Genomic DNA, 14,159 nt, shown 5'->3' with positions numbered 1-14,159 from the left:
GCGTCTCTGTGTGAATGAATGAATGGTTTGTTTACTACATAGACTGAAGCGCGTGACGATTGCAGTGATTTCAGCATCTGCCGTCTCAATGAGGACATTAATACATAAACTACATCACCAGAACTGTTCTGAGTCACTTCACAAGCATTTTACCCTTTCATTTGAGTAAAACCAGTGTCAAAATAAAAGTAGCACGTCAAAATAAAAGTTAATTTTTACACAAAGACATTGTGCTAGAAATATCACTATTATTTAGTAGAATGTATGTGATACTGCTACTACTGTTGAAAAAATTAATACAACTTTATTTTTTTAAGAAATAATTCACACAAAATTCCTTCCTTGTTTTAATTTTAATAGCAAATCCCCTTTATTCACCCAAAAAATAAAATGTTTAAATGTCATTAATTAAAAGACAAATAAAATTTGGGTGAAACTTGTTTACTGTTTTTCATAATTATATTACTTGTAGAAATACTTTAAACACAATTTTCAGTAAGTATAAAGAATGGCACTGGTTTTATTTTTTGTGATAAAAATGTAATCCCTCCACTGAAAGACGTCAAACAGCTTGTTAACAATGCCATGTAATGTAATGTCCACAAACTAGGCAGTTAGCTAAACTGGTAACACTTTATTTTAAGAACCAATTCTCACTTTTAACTAGCATGCATATTACTAGCATATTAACTGCTTTAGTACTTATAATGCACATACTGTATTAATGCCTTATGAGCACATTTTAGATCCCTTAATCCAACCCCATACCTAAATTTAACAACTACCTACAAACTCTTAAAAGGGGTCATATGATGCTTTTTTAAAGATGATTATTTGGTGTAACAGAATATGTTGACGTGGTTTAATGTTCAAAAAACACTTTTTTATTTTAAATACTGTACATTATTGTAGTCATGTATCCCCGCTTCTTTCAAACACGTAGTTTTCTACAAAGTCCCTCCTTCTGACAAGTAAAACCATGCCTTCTTTCTTTGTGTAAACATTTGGGCGGCATTACGCTAATATTTCCACATAGTGACAGAGACATGTGGGGGCGTGTTTAAACGAGTTGTTTTAGGGGGCGTGGCAGAGTCTTAACTTTGATAAAGAATATCTCTTTGGATTTGAGACTTTAGTCTTTGCAACTTTCCAGATCTTCTTCATAAACCAAGAGCTTGTAACAAAGGAAAAATGTAATCATATGATAATCTTATGACTCCTTTAATAAACTGCAAATTATGAGTTAACTGAGGCAAAAAAGTCATAATTAATAGTGGAAGTTGGAGCTTAAAATAAAGTGTGACCGGAGCTTAAATTGTTAGTGATGTCTTCATTATTTAATCCATGTTTGAATTAATCTGTCATGAAAACAAGTTATTACAGCCACTGATTAAATGTTTATATTTCAACAACAATCTGGAGTAGAAACATAACTTTATCATTAAAAAGTTCCTATAAAAACTGCTTTATGTGAAATTTTGCGTTTTTATTGGAGTGTTGATTTTATTCAATAGATTTAATTAATTAATTATTACATAAACATAACTTCCAGTTTCAGTATTTGGCTAAATGAAGACTTTAATTTTATTTTGGTCTGTTGGTGTACAATTAAATAGACACATTCACTCTCTCTCTCTCTTTCACACACACACACACACACACACACACACACACACACACACACACACACACACACACACAGTAAGAGACAGTGTGGGACAGCTGTGGGGTTACTGACTGGAAGGAAGGGGGTCTGGAGTCTCCGATGCCTCCTGTCCTCTCCAGCGGGGGCGGTACATCGGCCTGAGAGTCTGCACACACTGAACCACCGTCAGAGCCATGAGAGCCGTCCGCAGACACCAGCTGTACAGAGACACAAAGAGAAACAATGGAATTGGCTTATCTACAGCAAAGGAAGCTCTATCTATAGCATCTGTGACATGATCGACAATGCCTCATGTCTCATGCTAATATGCCAGTAAATACAACCGTTCAAAAATGTGGCATCTGTAAGATTTTAACCTGTTAGCCAGCACCCACCATTATGGGACTCACAGCTGAAAGTGCTCTACCTAACTTATAATTGTAACAATTTCCTACTTCAGTGTGTTACAAACATAATTTTGGTGTCTTTGGAAAGAAGACCCTTTGGGCTTTACTTTTTATCAACCAGATTTGATAATGCTCAAAAATATTGAAAGTTATAGACACTGAAGTGCCTTGAATTTTTTTTTTTTACCACACAATATATATATTTTTTTTATATAAAAATGCATTAAATGATACCTGGAGCAATCTAGAAAAGTAATGGGTTGAAAGCCACATGTGTCATGAGTTTCTATTTCAAATCTGATTAAGATATCATGAAAAGTGAGACTCCTGCAAATATTTTTATGAGACTATATCTACACCCCCTATCCCCCAAATATACAAAAACATATTTCACAATAGTATTGAAGGCTTCTACAAACTATTTAGTCAATAAACATACCACTGCATAGTTTTTTTCAATTATAAAACACTAGACAGAAACATAGACATCGCATAAGTGATTTATTTTTGCACTAGAAAAATACAACAAGAATAATTTGAGTAAGAAAAATAAGAAAAATAAAAAAAGATTTAACTTTGTTTGCCAATTACAGAAAATCCTGAGATTGCTAGAAATACAGCATTTACAATGAATTACGATGCAAATAAGTGCTGATGTGCTGATGGCCACTTATACAGATGGTAATAACACAAATGTGCCATAAAGTAAATAAACCACTCTCTCTATTCATATAGACGCATTCACTTTGATAGCCGTGATCATGCAGTAATATTGAGCTGATTTGGGCTGATTTGCACTCAAACAGATAGTAATCATGCAGATACCTTCACATGCAACATAAAACACACTCTCACATACATGAAAACTGTTGAAAAATTAAAGAAACAAAGAAAAAGACGGTCGCTATAAGTTCCGCCTCCATCAGCTGACAGGTGCGTCAGAGCTCGTCACGAGGGAGCGCCAAAATAAAATTCAAATAAACTATATTTCGCCTATTCTTTTTTCAGGTGGATCATCTCATTCTGTTTGTGACACTATGCTGCAAAACTACTACCAAGACGTAGTTTCCGACCATGAGTTATATCATAACAGACGCAAACAGTTCTGTCACTGAAGAACTGAAACGTAAACAAAGGAATTATGATCCATATTACAACCTTTTTTGCTTCGTTGGACTAAACGTGCTTCATGAGATGTCGTTCAGTGGACCCTTACCTTCCTAACTGAACCAGGATTTACAGCTGTGGATGTGTTTATGACTCGTTATTAAGACGGATCTGGTATGTACAGCGTTTCAGATGTTCATGTTTTTATGTGTACTGCTTACACAAATGTAGCAAATAGAGTCTTTATAAGCTTTCCATTGGAAAACAGCGATCTGTCGTCGATGCTTGAGGCTTAGATCTTTATAATGATAGATAGTTTGTCAAGATTAAATTTGTCCCATTTCATCTAATCTATTCGTAAACGTTGACATGTGCGAGTTGAGGGGCATTCAGGACGAGAGTGTCGGGGTGCAGACTAATAGGTTAAAATGTTTTTCGAAAGAAATGTCGCTCAACAAAGTGGCATTTATTTAGTTACAAATACAGTAAAACAGAAGTATTGTGAAATATTATTACAATTCAAAATAACTGTTTTCTATTTGAATATATTTTAGAATCAAATAAAAAAATCTAAAATAAAAAAAAGCTTCATTTTCAGCATCATTACTCGAGTCTTCAGTGTCACATGTGCTGATTTGCTGCTCAAGAAACATTTCAGATTTCTGTTGAAAAAAGTTGTGCTGCTTCAGATTTTGTGATACATTTTATTTTTCAGGATTATTTGCTGATTAGAAGGTTCAGAAGAACCGCATTTATTTGAAATATAAATCTTTTGTAACATTATAAATGTCTTCACAGTTACTTTAGATCAATTTAATGCAATGGTTTCAAACCCTGAGTCACAAGACTTAAAAAATGGGTCACAAGGATGATTTAAAGGTTGATTAAAGGTTGAAAGTGATTAATTGCAAAATTTTAATTTTGGGTTGGAGTATCCCTTTTAGGAAATTGTATATATGTGTGTAACAAAGTACAAAGTACAAAGAAGGACGAGGGAACCCAGCAAACATGACTTTAATAACAAAGTAAACAGAAACAACATAACAAAAGTGTTTTTGTGTTTGCGCTCTGGGGAGCATCAAAGGTTTCTATTCACAACGTGTTTTTACACAGACATATTTGTTGATTTCTGGAAAGCAGTGGCCAATCGGAGGTGTTTCAGTTAGTCTGAAACTTTCCAAAACAAATCCGACCCCATTCTTCTGAACAGTAATGTATAATATATAAGCTTTATAAACAGTTCATGTTCATCTCAGTGCAATAGATTTCCATTGTACAAGTATCACTGTAAGTGTACAGAACTTTGAACTTGTGTCAAATCTTAATGAAACGTGTACTGTTTGCTTAGTTTTCTATGCGGTCTGAGGGCACAGGGGGCATGGTTTAGGAGGGGAATAAATGAATCAGAATGCCATGAACCCTATAATAATGATCATTAGGAATCTCTTGGAAAGAGAGCATTCACATGCCTTCTGGAGAAACAGAGAGCTTCTTATACAACCACATCCGCTCTGATACATCCACGACACTGGCCATAATGTGCTGCATTGGAGTCCCAACACCACCCTAAATCTGTCTGATTGAATCTTCTCGTTACGGAGGGGATATTTCAGGAGTGTTTTTCACCCACCCTGTGACTTCACTTAGATAATCCAATCACAGCCAACATGGAAGAAGACAGTGTGCTTTAAGAGCACAGCAGCACACAGGGAATAAGCAGCCATTTTCACTTATTACAGCTTGGGTGATACTTATTACATTTTGAATTATACTTTTTTGTTTTTGTTTTTTGAAACATTATTTTCCAGAACAGTTAAGAGAAAAAGCTACATGAAGAACCTGAAAGAATAAATAAACAATAGAATAAATAAATACATAAAACACAGACAGATATGCTAATATATAAAATAATAAATATAATACTTATAAATAAGTTTTGTGTATTTGTAATGTTTTGTTTTTTCTATATCTCTGGATAATTTTTTTTTTTTTTTTACATGAACAAAAACAAAAATACAAAACTTAATGTGATGCATATCGATCACTACTCTATCACAATAAATTGCTTTTTTGGCAGCAAAGGTTAATTTCCTGTTGGCAGACTCAAATGGAATGACACTGAATCTAATTCTAACTGATGGATGCCATATATTAAATCAAATTTTGTGTTTTACAGTAATAAACAGCTGACTGCAGTGATGCTCTGGCCACTAGATGCCTCTGCAGCACACTGGCGTTGCTCTGGACAGAGCCAAGTCCCTCCCTGCCCGACAGCTTCCACAGGTTCAGCTCTGCATGGGAAAGCTGCTGGTCTGAATCTGAAACGGGGGCAGTAAGAGGACATGCATATTTCCCTAGCCCCAGGTTCCTGCCTCTTCTGGCTGCTGCATTGGAAAAGCGCATCTGTAGATGGCAGGGAGTAAAGCAGTGATAAAGAGCACACCTTGTGTTTCTCTCTGGAACAGGAGATTTGAGAAATGGGAGTCTGGCTACGCAGCCTCTCTTTCTCTCTCTCTGTGTGTGTGTGTGGATGTGTGGATGTGTGCTTAGTTTGTTTCCCTTGGCTGAAAAATACAGGGTGTGTGTGTGTGTGTGTGTGTGTGTGTGTGTGTGTGTGTGGAAAAGAGTCAATCAGAGTGAGTCTGACTATGTAGAATAAAATTAAGAGGGAATGTGAGAGTGTGTTACTTACATGTGCATTCATCTGTAAATTCATTTCAATACATTGAAATTGTGCAACCAGGTGTGAATAAGTGATTCAGAGAGAGAGAGAGAGAGAGAGAGAAAGAGAGATAGAGATAGAGAGAAAGACAGAAAGAGAGAGAGAGAGAGAGAGAGAGTAATGTGATGTTTTTCAGGATATCAATATGGAGAAACCACAGTAGGCTACATATTAAATGCACTAGGTCATACTTTAATTATAATTTCTTCTGTTGTCTTTGAAATACTGTTAAAAAGTACTGACAAGCATTTATGGTAAACTAAAATATGGTATATAATGTACGTCATGCTTTGAAATATATTTGTAATTAGTAAATTATATACATTTAAAATATATTAACTTTAAAATTTGAATAACTTGAAATATATTTTTTAAACATTTAAAATATTTACTTTGCAGAAAAAACTATTTAACATTATTGCAAGTTCATTTTTATTAAAAGTGTACATGATTGCCAAGAAATATAGTTATATAAGTGAACTCTAAGTGCATTTAAGTGATCTTTTATTTCATAATGTATAAAAATACACTTAAGATTTTAAGTACGGTACAAGTGTTTATTTAATACCACTGTAAAAAATTTTGCCGTTAAATAACAGTAATTTTCTGGCAGCAGGGGTGCCAGTAAAGTACTGTTAATTTACAGCTCTTAGCCATTAATTTACCACTCTTATTTTTTAATAGTATTTTACCGTAAATTCTACCATGGAAATTAACTCCACTCCCACTGCTTCAAACAGTTCGAGTTTTTAAAACTAGCATTCCTACGATGTTAGTACTATGAACATATTTCATTTGAGTCCACTGAGAAGGAATATTTCTTACACTTAATGTGCAGTAATAAAGTAACTAAATACATGACTTTTACTCAAATCACTGCAGCTCATTGTCAGCTGTATTACACATGTATGTGCTGAAGTACTTAACACAGAGATCATCACTGTATCAGCGACTCCACATTTACTGCCTTTATATAAAGCAGCAGAAAATCAGAATTTGTGGCTCATCATTGACTGAAGCACCGGCTCTACTCTCCAGCACAATGGTGAACAACAAAACTACATTAAACTAAACGATCTCTCTTGTGCAAACACACATTAATACAGTCAAGTTCAGTATTTACTCTCATTATCAGTGTATGACTTTGCCTATTTTTTTTCTATGGATGTTCACAAATATTTTAGTTAAATTAACTTTTTTTTCATTTGGTAAATCTGACGTTTACATTTTACAGTATATTACTGTTTTTCCTTGACTTGACGGCAAAAAACTGTAGAAAAACACTTTTTTTTGCTGGCAACCATTAATTTACGGCAAGAAACAGTAGAAAAACAGTTATTTACTGGCAGCAGGGGTGCCAGTAAATAACTGTTTTTTTACAGTTTGTTTCCTGTAAATTAATTACTGTTTATTACTGTTAAATTATGTTTCATGCTGTTTTTTCTTCATCTTAAATCTTTAACCCTTTAAACCCCACAAGAAAATCCTCAGTTTTAAATGAACACTTATAATGTGTGCACACTACAGAGTGTTAGAGTAACACTGAATCAGTGAAGTTGTTATAATTATGTGATTAATTGATGATTGAGCATTAGTGATAAACACCTGCAGAATCACTGAAGGAAAGAGAAACACAAGATCTACAAATGACTTCAGCCACAGGCTTAGATGAAATCAACTGAATAAAAGAATACATCAAATCTCTCAAGATCTGATTAAACAACTACTAAAACAGCTTCACCAGATTCACATTACTAACCAGACTGACTTTATTTCTGTCAGATGTCTACAGAAGAACTTATGGAGAGTTAAATAGGTTTAGGTGTTTTTTTCACTACCATGATGGAGATCAGTGTTTACTTTAGTTGGGCTCTTGAACGTGACTTTTCAACAAATAAGGTTTTTTTTTTTTTTTACATGCTGTAACAATGCGCTTTTGGAACCTGTTATAGCAAAACAAAAGTACACAGAAGAAAAAAAATCTGATATTGTTGTTTATAGATTGACAAGAACAAATACTATTATTTCTGATCTAATCCCGTGTCTCTTCTCTTATTGAATATTGACACTACAGCAGGAGAAGGAACACTGCTGAGCCATAAGTTATGAAAGACTGTTAAGAAAATTTCACTCATAATAAAAAAAAAAAACCTTAGCTGAAATTTAGACAGAAACATCAAGAATCAGCGTATGAATCACAACAATGGTGACAATCCACAAAATAAATGAAAAGATCAGTTCTGAATATCACAACACATGCTACTAAAACTTAAAACAAATGCAAAATTATTAGAACATAAGAATTCAAGAAAATAAGTGAACAATTCAGGGGCATAATTTATTCATGCCGCAATGCATGCTGGGAATCATGGATGAGTTTTATCCTGTGCTGGTACCCAGCATGCATTGCATCATGAACCTTTTGATTGTCACCATTGTTGAGATTCATATGCTGATTGTTGATTTCTGTCTTTGAGTGTTGTGGGGACTGCTGCCCGAAATACTTTTTAACTAAAACTAGTCGTTAAATCCATAAATACTGGTTATCACACTACTTTTCAATCTTACAAAATTGAAGAGTCATTCACTCAAATATTTCAACACCAAATTAATATTTGATTATCATAGTAACACTTTAAGTCAGTCTAGTAGATCATGCCTGTTAGAAACAACCATAATCACTTGACTATCAAAATTAATACTGCTGTAACAGATGCATCATAAAGATACAAATACAGCAATAAAACAAAATTTAAAGTGCAAAAGTCAATGGTCAGGAGCCCAACTAAAGCAAACACTGATCTCCAAAATGGTGACGCTAAACGAAACAGTAACATTATCATCTAAATCTCTTTAATTCTCAGTAAGATCTTTTGATCTCTGTTCTCTGATCTGACAGAAATAAAGTCAGTCTGGTTAGTAATGTGTGAAGTTGGTGAAGCTGTTTGTTGATCATTTAAATCTTCAGTTGATTTCATCTAAGGCTGTGGCTGAAGTCAGTTGTAGTTCATGTGTTTGTCTTGTTTCTCTTTTGTTCAATGATTCTACTCATTAACAGCAGCTGTTGATCAGTGTCTGAATTCACTCATTAGTGTTCATTCTCTCTGTCAGGTGGACTATATTAGTAAACTCATGTAGGGAATAGTGAATGAGGGTGTAGGGTGTGATTTGAAACACAGCCGCTGAGTGTCGACTTTGAACGTTGTTAATTTACGATATATAGCAGCAGGCTACTTCTCGAAAACGATGAATATTACCCAGAATGCACTGTTTTAATGAAAAACAGTATTTTACTGTCGAAATTTGGCCGTTTTTTTACAGCGATTTTTAACAGTGCAATTAAGTGCACTTCTTTTTCACAAGGGTCCTGTAAACAACCGAAATATGCACAGAATGGGATTAAAACTGGAGTGACAACCATATTTAGCCACAGTGTGAACACACCCAATAAAACCTGGAATGTGTGTTAAGAAGATAAATCAGGGTCACATTTGATGTCATCTTGAGTTTAAGAGACAGTATCTGTCACACAGCACGAAAATGAGCAGCATACAACCAACACTGACATCAGACAAGCACCCCAAAAAATGACAAAAAAAGCAAAACAAGAGAGTCAAAACACAATTACATCCACCTGCTGTCTACAGTAGCGGACAGAAAACTTCAGCTGACCCAAACACACACTGGATTGATTCCACTCCAAAGTGAGGATCGAGTGAGTATTACTGTCTCACTTGTGTGTGAATGGATTTTGGTACACAATATATGAAGACATGCATCACTGAGACTTTATTTTTGAATCAGAATGTGGTACCTTGATACCCTAGCAGCAAAAATGCAAAAGCTGTTCACTGAATCCTATTTGTGAAAAAAACTTCTTTCATTAACATTTTTAAAGGGAACCCTGGGTATTAAGACTTGTATGCCTTAATATAAGGTAAATGATGCCTACTGAAATATGCATGAAAGATTTACATTATTTAAAAAAAAAACATAGTTTTATACATATTTTGGTCTATTGGGGGCACTATTATTTTTATGATGTCTAATGGTTGCACGCTACTGGCACTACCTGGCGCTGCTTTTACTGCAACAAAACTCTGAATACAAAAATCAGAAAATAAAATACTGATAGGAAAGAGCTACTGAAAGATCCTACAGGTGGCGATGGATATAAGCGTAGGCTTAAACCAAATGCCATAACCGTAAGAAGTCTAAACGCTCCCGGATAGCGAGTGAAACCCGCGCTTAGAAACTCCTTCAGTAGCTGCGGCGTCATGACAAGTGTCGGCATGTTTTCATCTAATGTTTCTTGTCTCTGCCGTTTGTAAGCTCTTTCAGTAGCTGTGGTCTACTAAAAGCCTTAAAGGCATCAGGACTGAAGTGGAGAGAACAAAGGCGCAGGTCTTTAGGAAGTTTTATTAATTGAACTAATGGCGCCCCCATAGTACAGAATATATATAAAACAAGGTGCATTTATTAAATAGCGTACATCTTTCATGGGATTTTTAACTTTATATTTTAGTAAGAGACATAATTTACATTATATTAAGCCATACAAGTCTTAATACCCGGAGTTACCAGGTATTAAGTAAAAATACCAAAAAAACAGGCAAGCACTTAAATGACTCCTTGTGAAAAAGAAGTGTGCTTACTTGAATGGAATGTGCATTTGTAGTGTATCTTATCTTAAAAGTATACTTTTTTAAATAATTGTAGATGGTATAATATTAATAAAAAAATAAAAGTCAGTTCAGTGCACTTAAAGAGAGTCATGACTTTCATGACTATGTTTCTTAACACACTTAAGTACAGTCCGCCAATATTGCTGCCGTAATGTGATGTAACGGTGATGATAATAATGAAAATATACGGATTGACTGAACACATGAAAACGCACTTGTGTCATTTTCAGATTTATCCACTCTGGAACCCGGTTTCAAAAAGTATCGGTTTCAGGCTCGAAAACACCGGATCGATCTGGACGAAACCGATACGATACAAAAATTTTAGGTATATAGCTATGTGCATCTCTGTGTTTCTGTGTTTTCACTTTTGGTTGTCCGGTCTTGTCTGAGCATGTTGCTTTGGTTCACTGCCTTCAGTCAATTTACCTTGTTGATTATTTTTATGTTTTTATACGTTACTATTGAATTAGTACTTTATTTTTTAATGGTGTGGCTTCCTGAAACTCAATGTGACACTAAAATACTAACATACACCTGTAAAGTACTTGATTATAATTTTAACTCTATTATTAAAATTTTACAAAAAACTTATTATTATTCCAAAAGCATAATTAGACATATATTTAGGTACATTACATAAAATAGAAATAACATTAAATGATATTTTACTCGATCATAAATGCTTGTCTGTACATTCTCTGCAGTAGGCTACACTTTAACCATATTTCGAGACAACAACTGATTTCCACTTTATTAAAAAAAAAAAAAAACATCATGGAGTTTATTTTCTCCATTGGCTATCAGTTTCTTAAATAATGTAAACTTGACTGACTGAATTAATTGCCTTTAATATAATTAAACTATAGTACATTTTAATTTAATTACATTCAGTTCACACTTAAGTATATTACAAAAAATATGCCAAAGTGTGATGTTTTTTACAAGAGGACACATCACTCAGGATTCACATGATCAAAAATGGTAAACCTAATTTCTTGAAGTGACCATCATAAGACCATCATAAACTGCATTCTTCCATCTTAGAAACATTGCCAAGCTACGAAACATGTTACCTGTTTCTGATGCAGAAAAGCTAGTTCATGCATTCATGACTTCTAGGTGGTTGTCCTGCTTCGTCAATAAACAAGCTACAGAAAGTCCAAAATCCAGCAGCTAAAGTCCTTACCAGGTCTAGAAACTATGATCATATTACCCCAATTTTACAGTCTCTGCACTGGCTACCTATTAAGTTCCGTATCAGTTACAAATTATCATTACTTACCTATAAGGCCCTAAATGGTTTAGCTCCTGCGTACCTAACTACCCTTCTACCACGCTACAACCCATCACGCACCCTAAGGTCACAAAACGCTGGACTTTTGGTCGTTCCTAGGATAGCAAAGTCCACTAAAGGAGGTAGAGCTTTCTCACATTTGGCTCCCAAACTCTGGAATAGCCTTCCTGATAATGTTCGGGGTTCAGACACACTCTCTCTGTTTAAATCTACATTAAAAACACTTATCTTTCGCCAAGCATTCGAATAATGTTTCTCTTAAATTGTGAGTGTAGTTGCATCTGATCAAAGGTGCATTTTTATTCATTAGCTTGGGTTAAACTAATTTTACTTTGTTAGATCAGCAGCTACGCTAATGATGTCTCTATTTGTGTCTCTGTTTTGTGTAACTAGGATTTACACAAGCTCCAGTCTGGATCCAGAACACCTGAGAAGAGATGATGCTGACCCTCAGAGGAACCCAGATGATGCCAACCTTGAATCAACAAAGAGAACTAACAAATATTGCTACATGTGTGACTGCATCATATAATAATTGCTGTTAATAATGTTCATCATCTGGTTGACTACGTCTTGTATTATGCTTGTATTATACATATGTGCACAAACTGACAATCCCTACTTATAAGCTACTACTAAATATTGTAGAAACATAATTTTCTGTAAAGTTGCTTTGCAATGATTTGTATCGTAAAAAGCGCTATACAAATAAACTTGAATTGAACTGAACTGAATAAGATACACATACGGCCGTCCATGCACCCTTTATGAAAAGTGACCCTCCGAGTAGCATCTCCGTCCCGCAGTGGCCTTCAAAGGCGTGAAAACACCATTAGAAATTTGCACTCTCAATATCCTCTCCCGTGTCTCTAAGACAGACAGCCGAGGAGCAGATGTTTTCTAACCGATAAACACTTGCGCTCAATTTACCGCATCCAAACACACACTCACGCCCGACTGACTGATCTCTGAGCTCAGAGACTCCCTCACACCTGGGCTTTCTAATCAAACCTTTACCAGCAACATCGAGACGCAGGGCCTTGTTACTTTCTGAGCTCAATGAAAAATTAGATGTGGGAAGATCTGTATATATGTGTGTGTGTGTGTGTGTGTGTGTGTGTGTGTGTGTGTGTGTGTGTGTGTGTGTGTGTGTGTGTGTGTGTGTGTGTGTGTGTGAAACTCACAAACTCACCCATGACACAACACGTCCGTTGAAACACGGTAGTTTGGCGTTGTCATCAGATATCTCCTCCTTCACCACACTGCAGAGACATAACAGGTCTATTAAAACGTTTCGCCGGAATAACAAATAAATATGAGTTTACTCGGAATATAATAGAAAGCATTGTGGGGTCTGCTGTCACAGATAACAAAACATGACTTAGCAAACACCCTTAAATTAGTAAAGACACAACGATCGGCTCCATTAATAAATGGCCCCTCACATGCACACAGGTTAATTTAGTCCCCCCAAAAAATAATCCTTAGTCCTTCCCCCTTCCTGGCTGTTCCTTAAAAAGGTGCTGACCCCTCTGACTCCTGTCGCGATGGAAACCTTTGTCAAAAAGGAAGAGGGTGAAAGACAGCTGGCTGGGAAAGCATGCGAGGTTTGCAGAAACAGACCATGTGATCTATTAATAATCAAAATCTATCGAGTGATCATGATTGCACTCATGCAACATAAATCAAACACCAGACGGCTGTCTTTAATCACACACCACAGCAATGGTGACGAAACAGAGGCTATGCTATAAAATAACAGCAATATTGCACACAGGACATGCTTATTGTTTCCCCTACTGACAAAAATATATGTGAATGCTTTCTTGTAGTGTTTTTCATTCGAGCTACTCTCAGCTTTAGATGGCATTTCCAAGGACTTTGAAAAGACCATCTGATGCACATTGTACATAAAAATAGCAACGTTTGAGAACAACAAGCTTCAATCTGATCTGACTGGCTTGTTCTACTGCTTTTCCCCTATTGTCTACGTCAATTATATTATGTACACTGTAGATATTATAAAAAAAAATCTACAGCGTACATCCACATTCAGGGCTTTATTTGTGTCATACATCATCTCTCTCTCTCTCTCTCTCTCTTCCTGCCAGATGAAGCTGATCTAATGAAACCCTTCAACAGTGACTGTATCTGCTGGATTCACATCTGTTCAGTTGAGTCAGAGTCTCTCAGGCTCAAGATCTCATTCCAACTCTCTGTCCCAATTTACAGCATACAGAAAAGCAATGCTGTTGAGTTTTTGGAAGTCATAATGGTGGATGCCTCTGAATGCTGT

General features: G+C 35.4%; 1 protein-coding gene across 1 annotated transcript in view; it reads right to left on the bottom strand.

Annotated features, from left to right (window-relative positions):
• The window catches only part of LOC113061722 (segment polarity protein dishevelled homolog DVL-3-like), a 40,627-nt gene that overhangs the window by 17,279 nt on the left and 9,189 nt on the right, over positions 1-14,159 (bottom strand). The window contains exons 2-3 of the mRNA XM_026231106.1: positions 13,056-13,125; positions 1,739-1,863 (exon numbers count right to left, since the gene is read on the bottom strand). Of these exons, the coding sequence (XP_026086891.1) occupies positions 1,739-1,863; positions 13,056-13,125 (195 nt within the window). The remainder of the gene's footprint in view (positions 1-1,738; positions 1,864-13,055; positions 13,126-14,159) is intronic.

The sequence above is a fragment of the Carassius auratus genome, chromosome 43 (assembly GCF_003368295.1).
Source record: "Carassius auratus strain Wakin chromosome 43, ASM336829v1, whole genome shotgun sequence".
Lineage (NCBI taxonomy): Eukaryota > Metazoa > Chordata > Actinopteri > Cypriniformes > Cyprinidae > Carassius > Carassius auratus.
The sequence above is the reverse complement of the archived record's forward strand: the minus strand, read 5'-3'. Positions and strand labels throughout refer to the sequence as shown.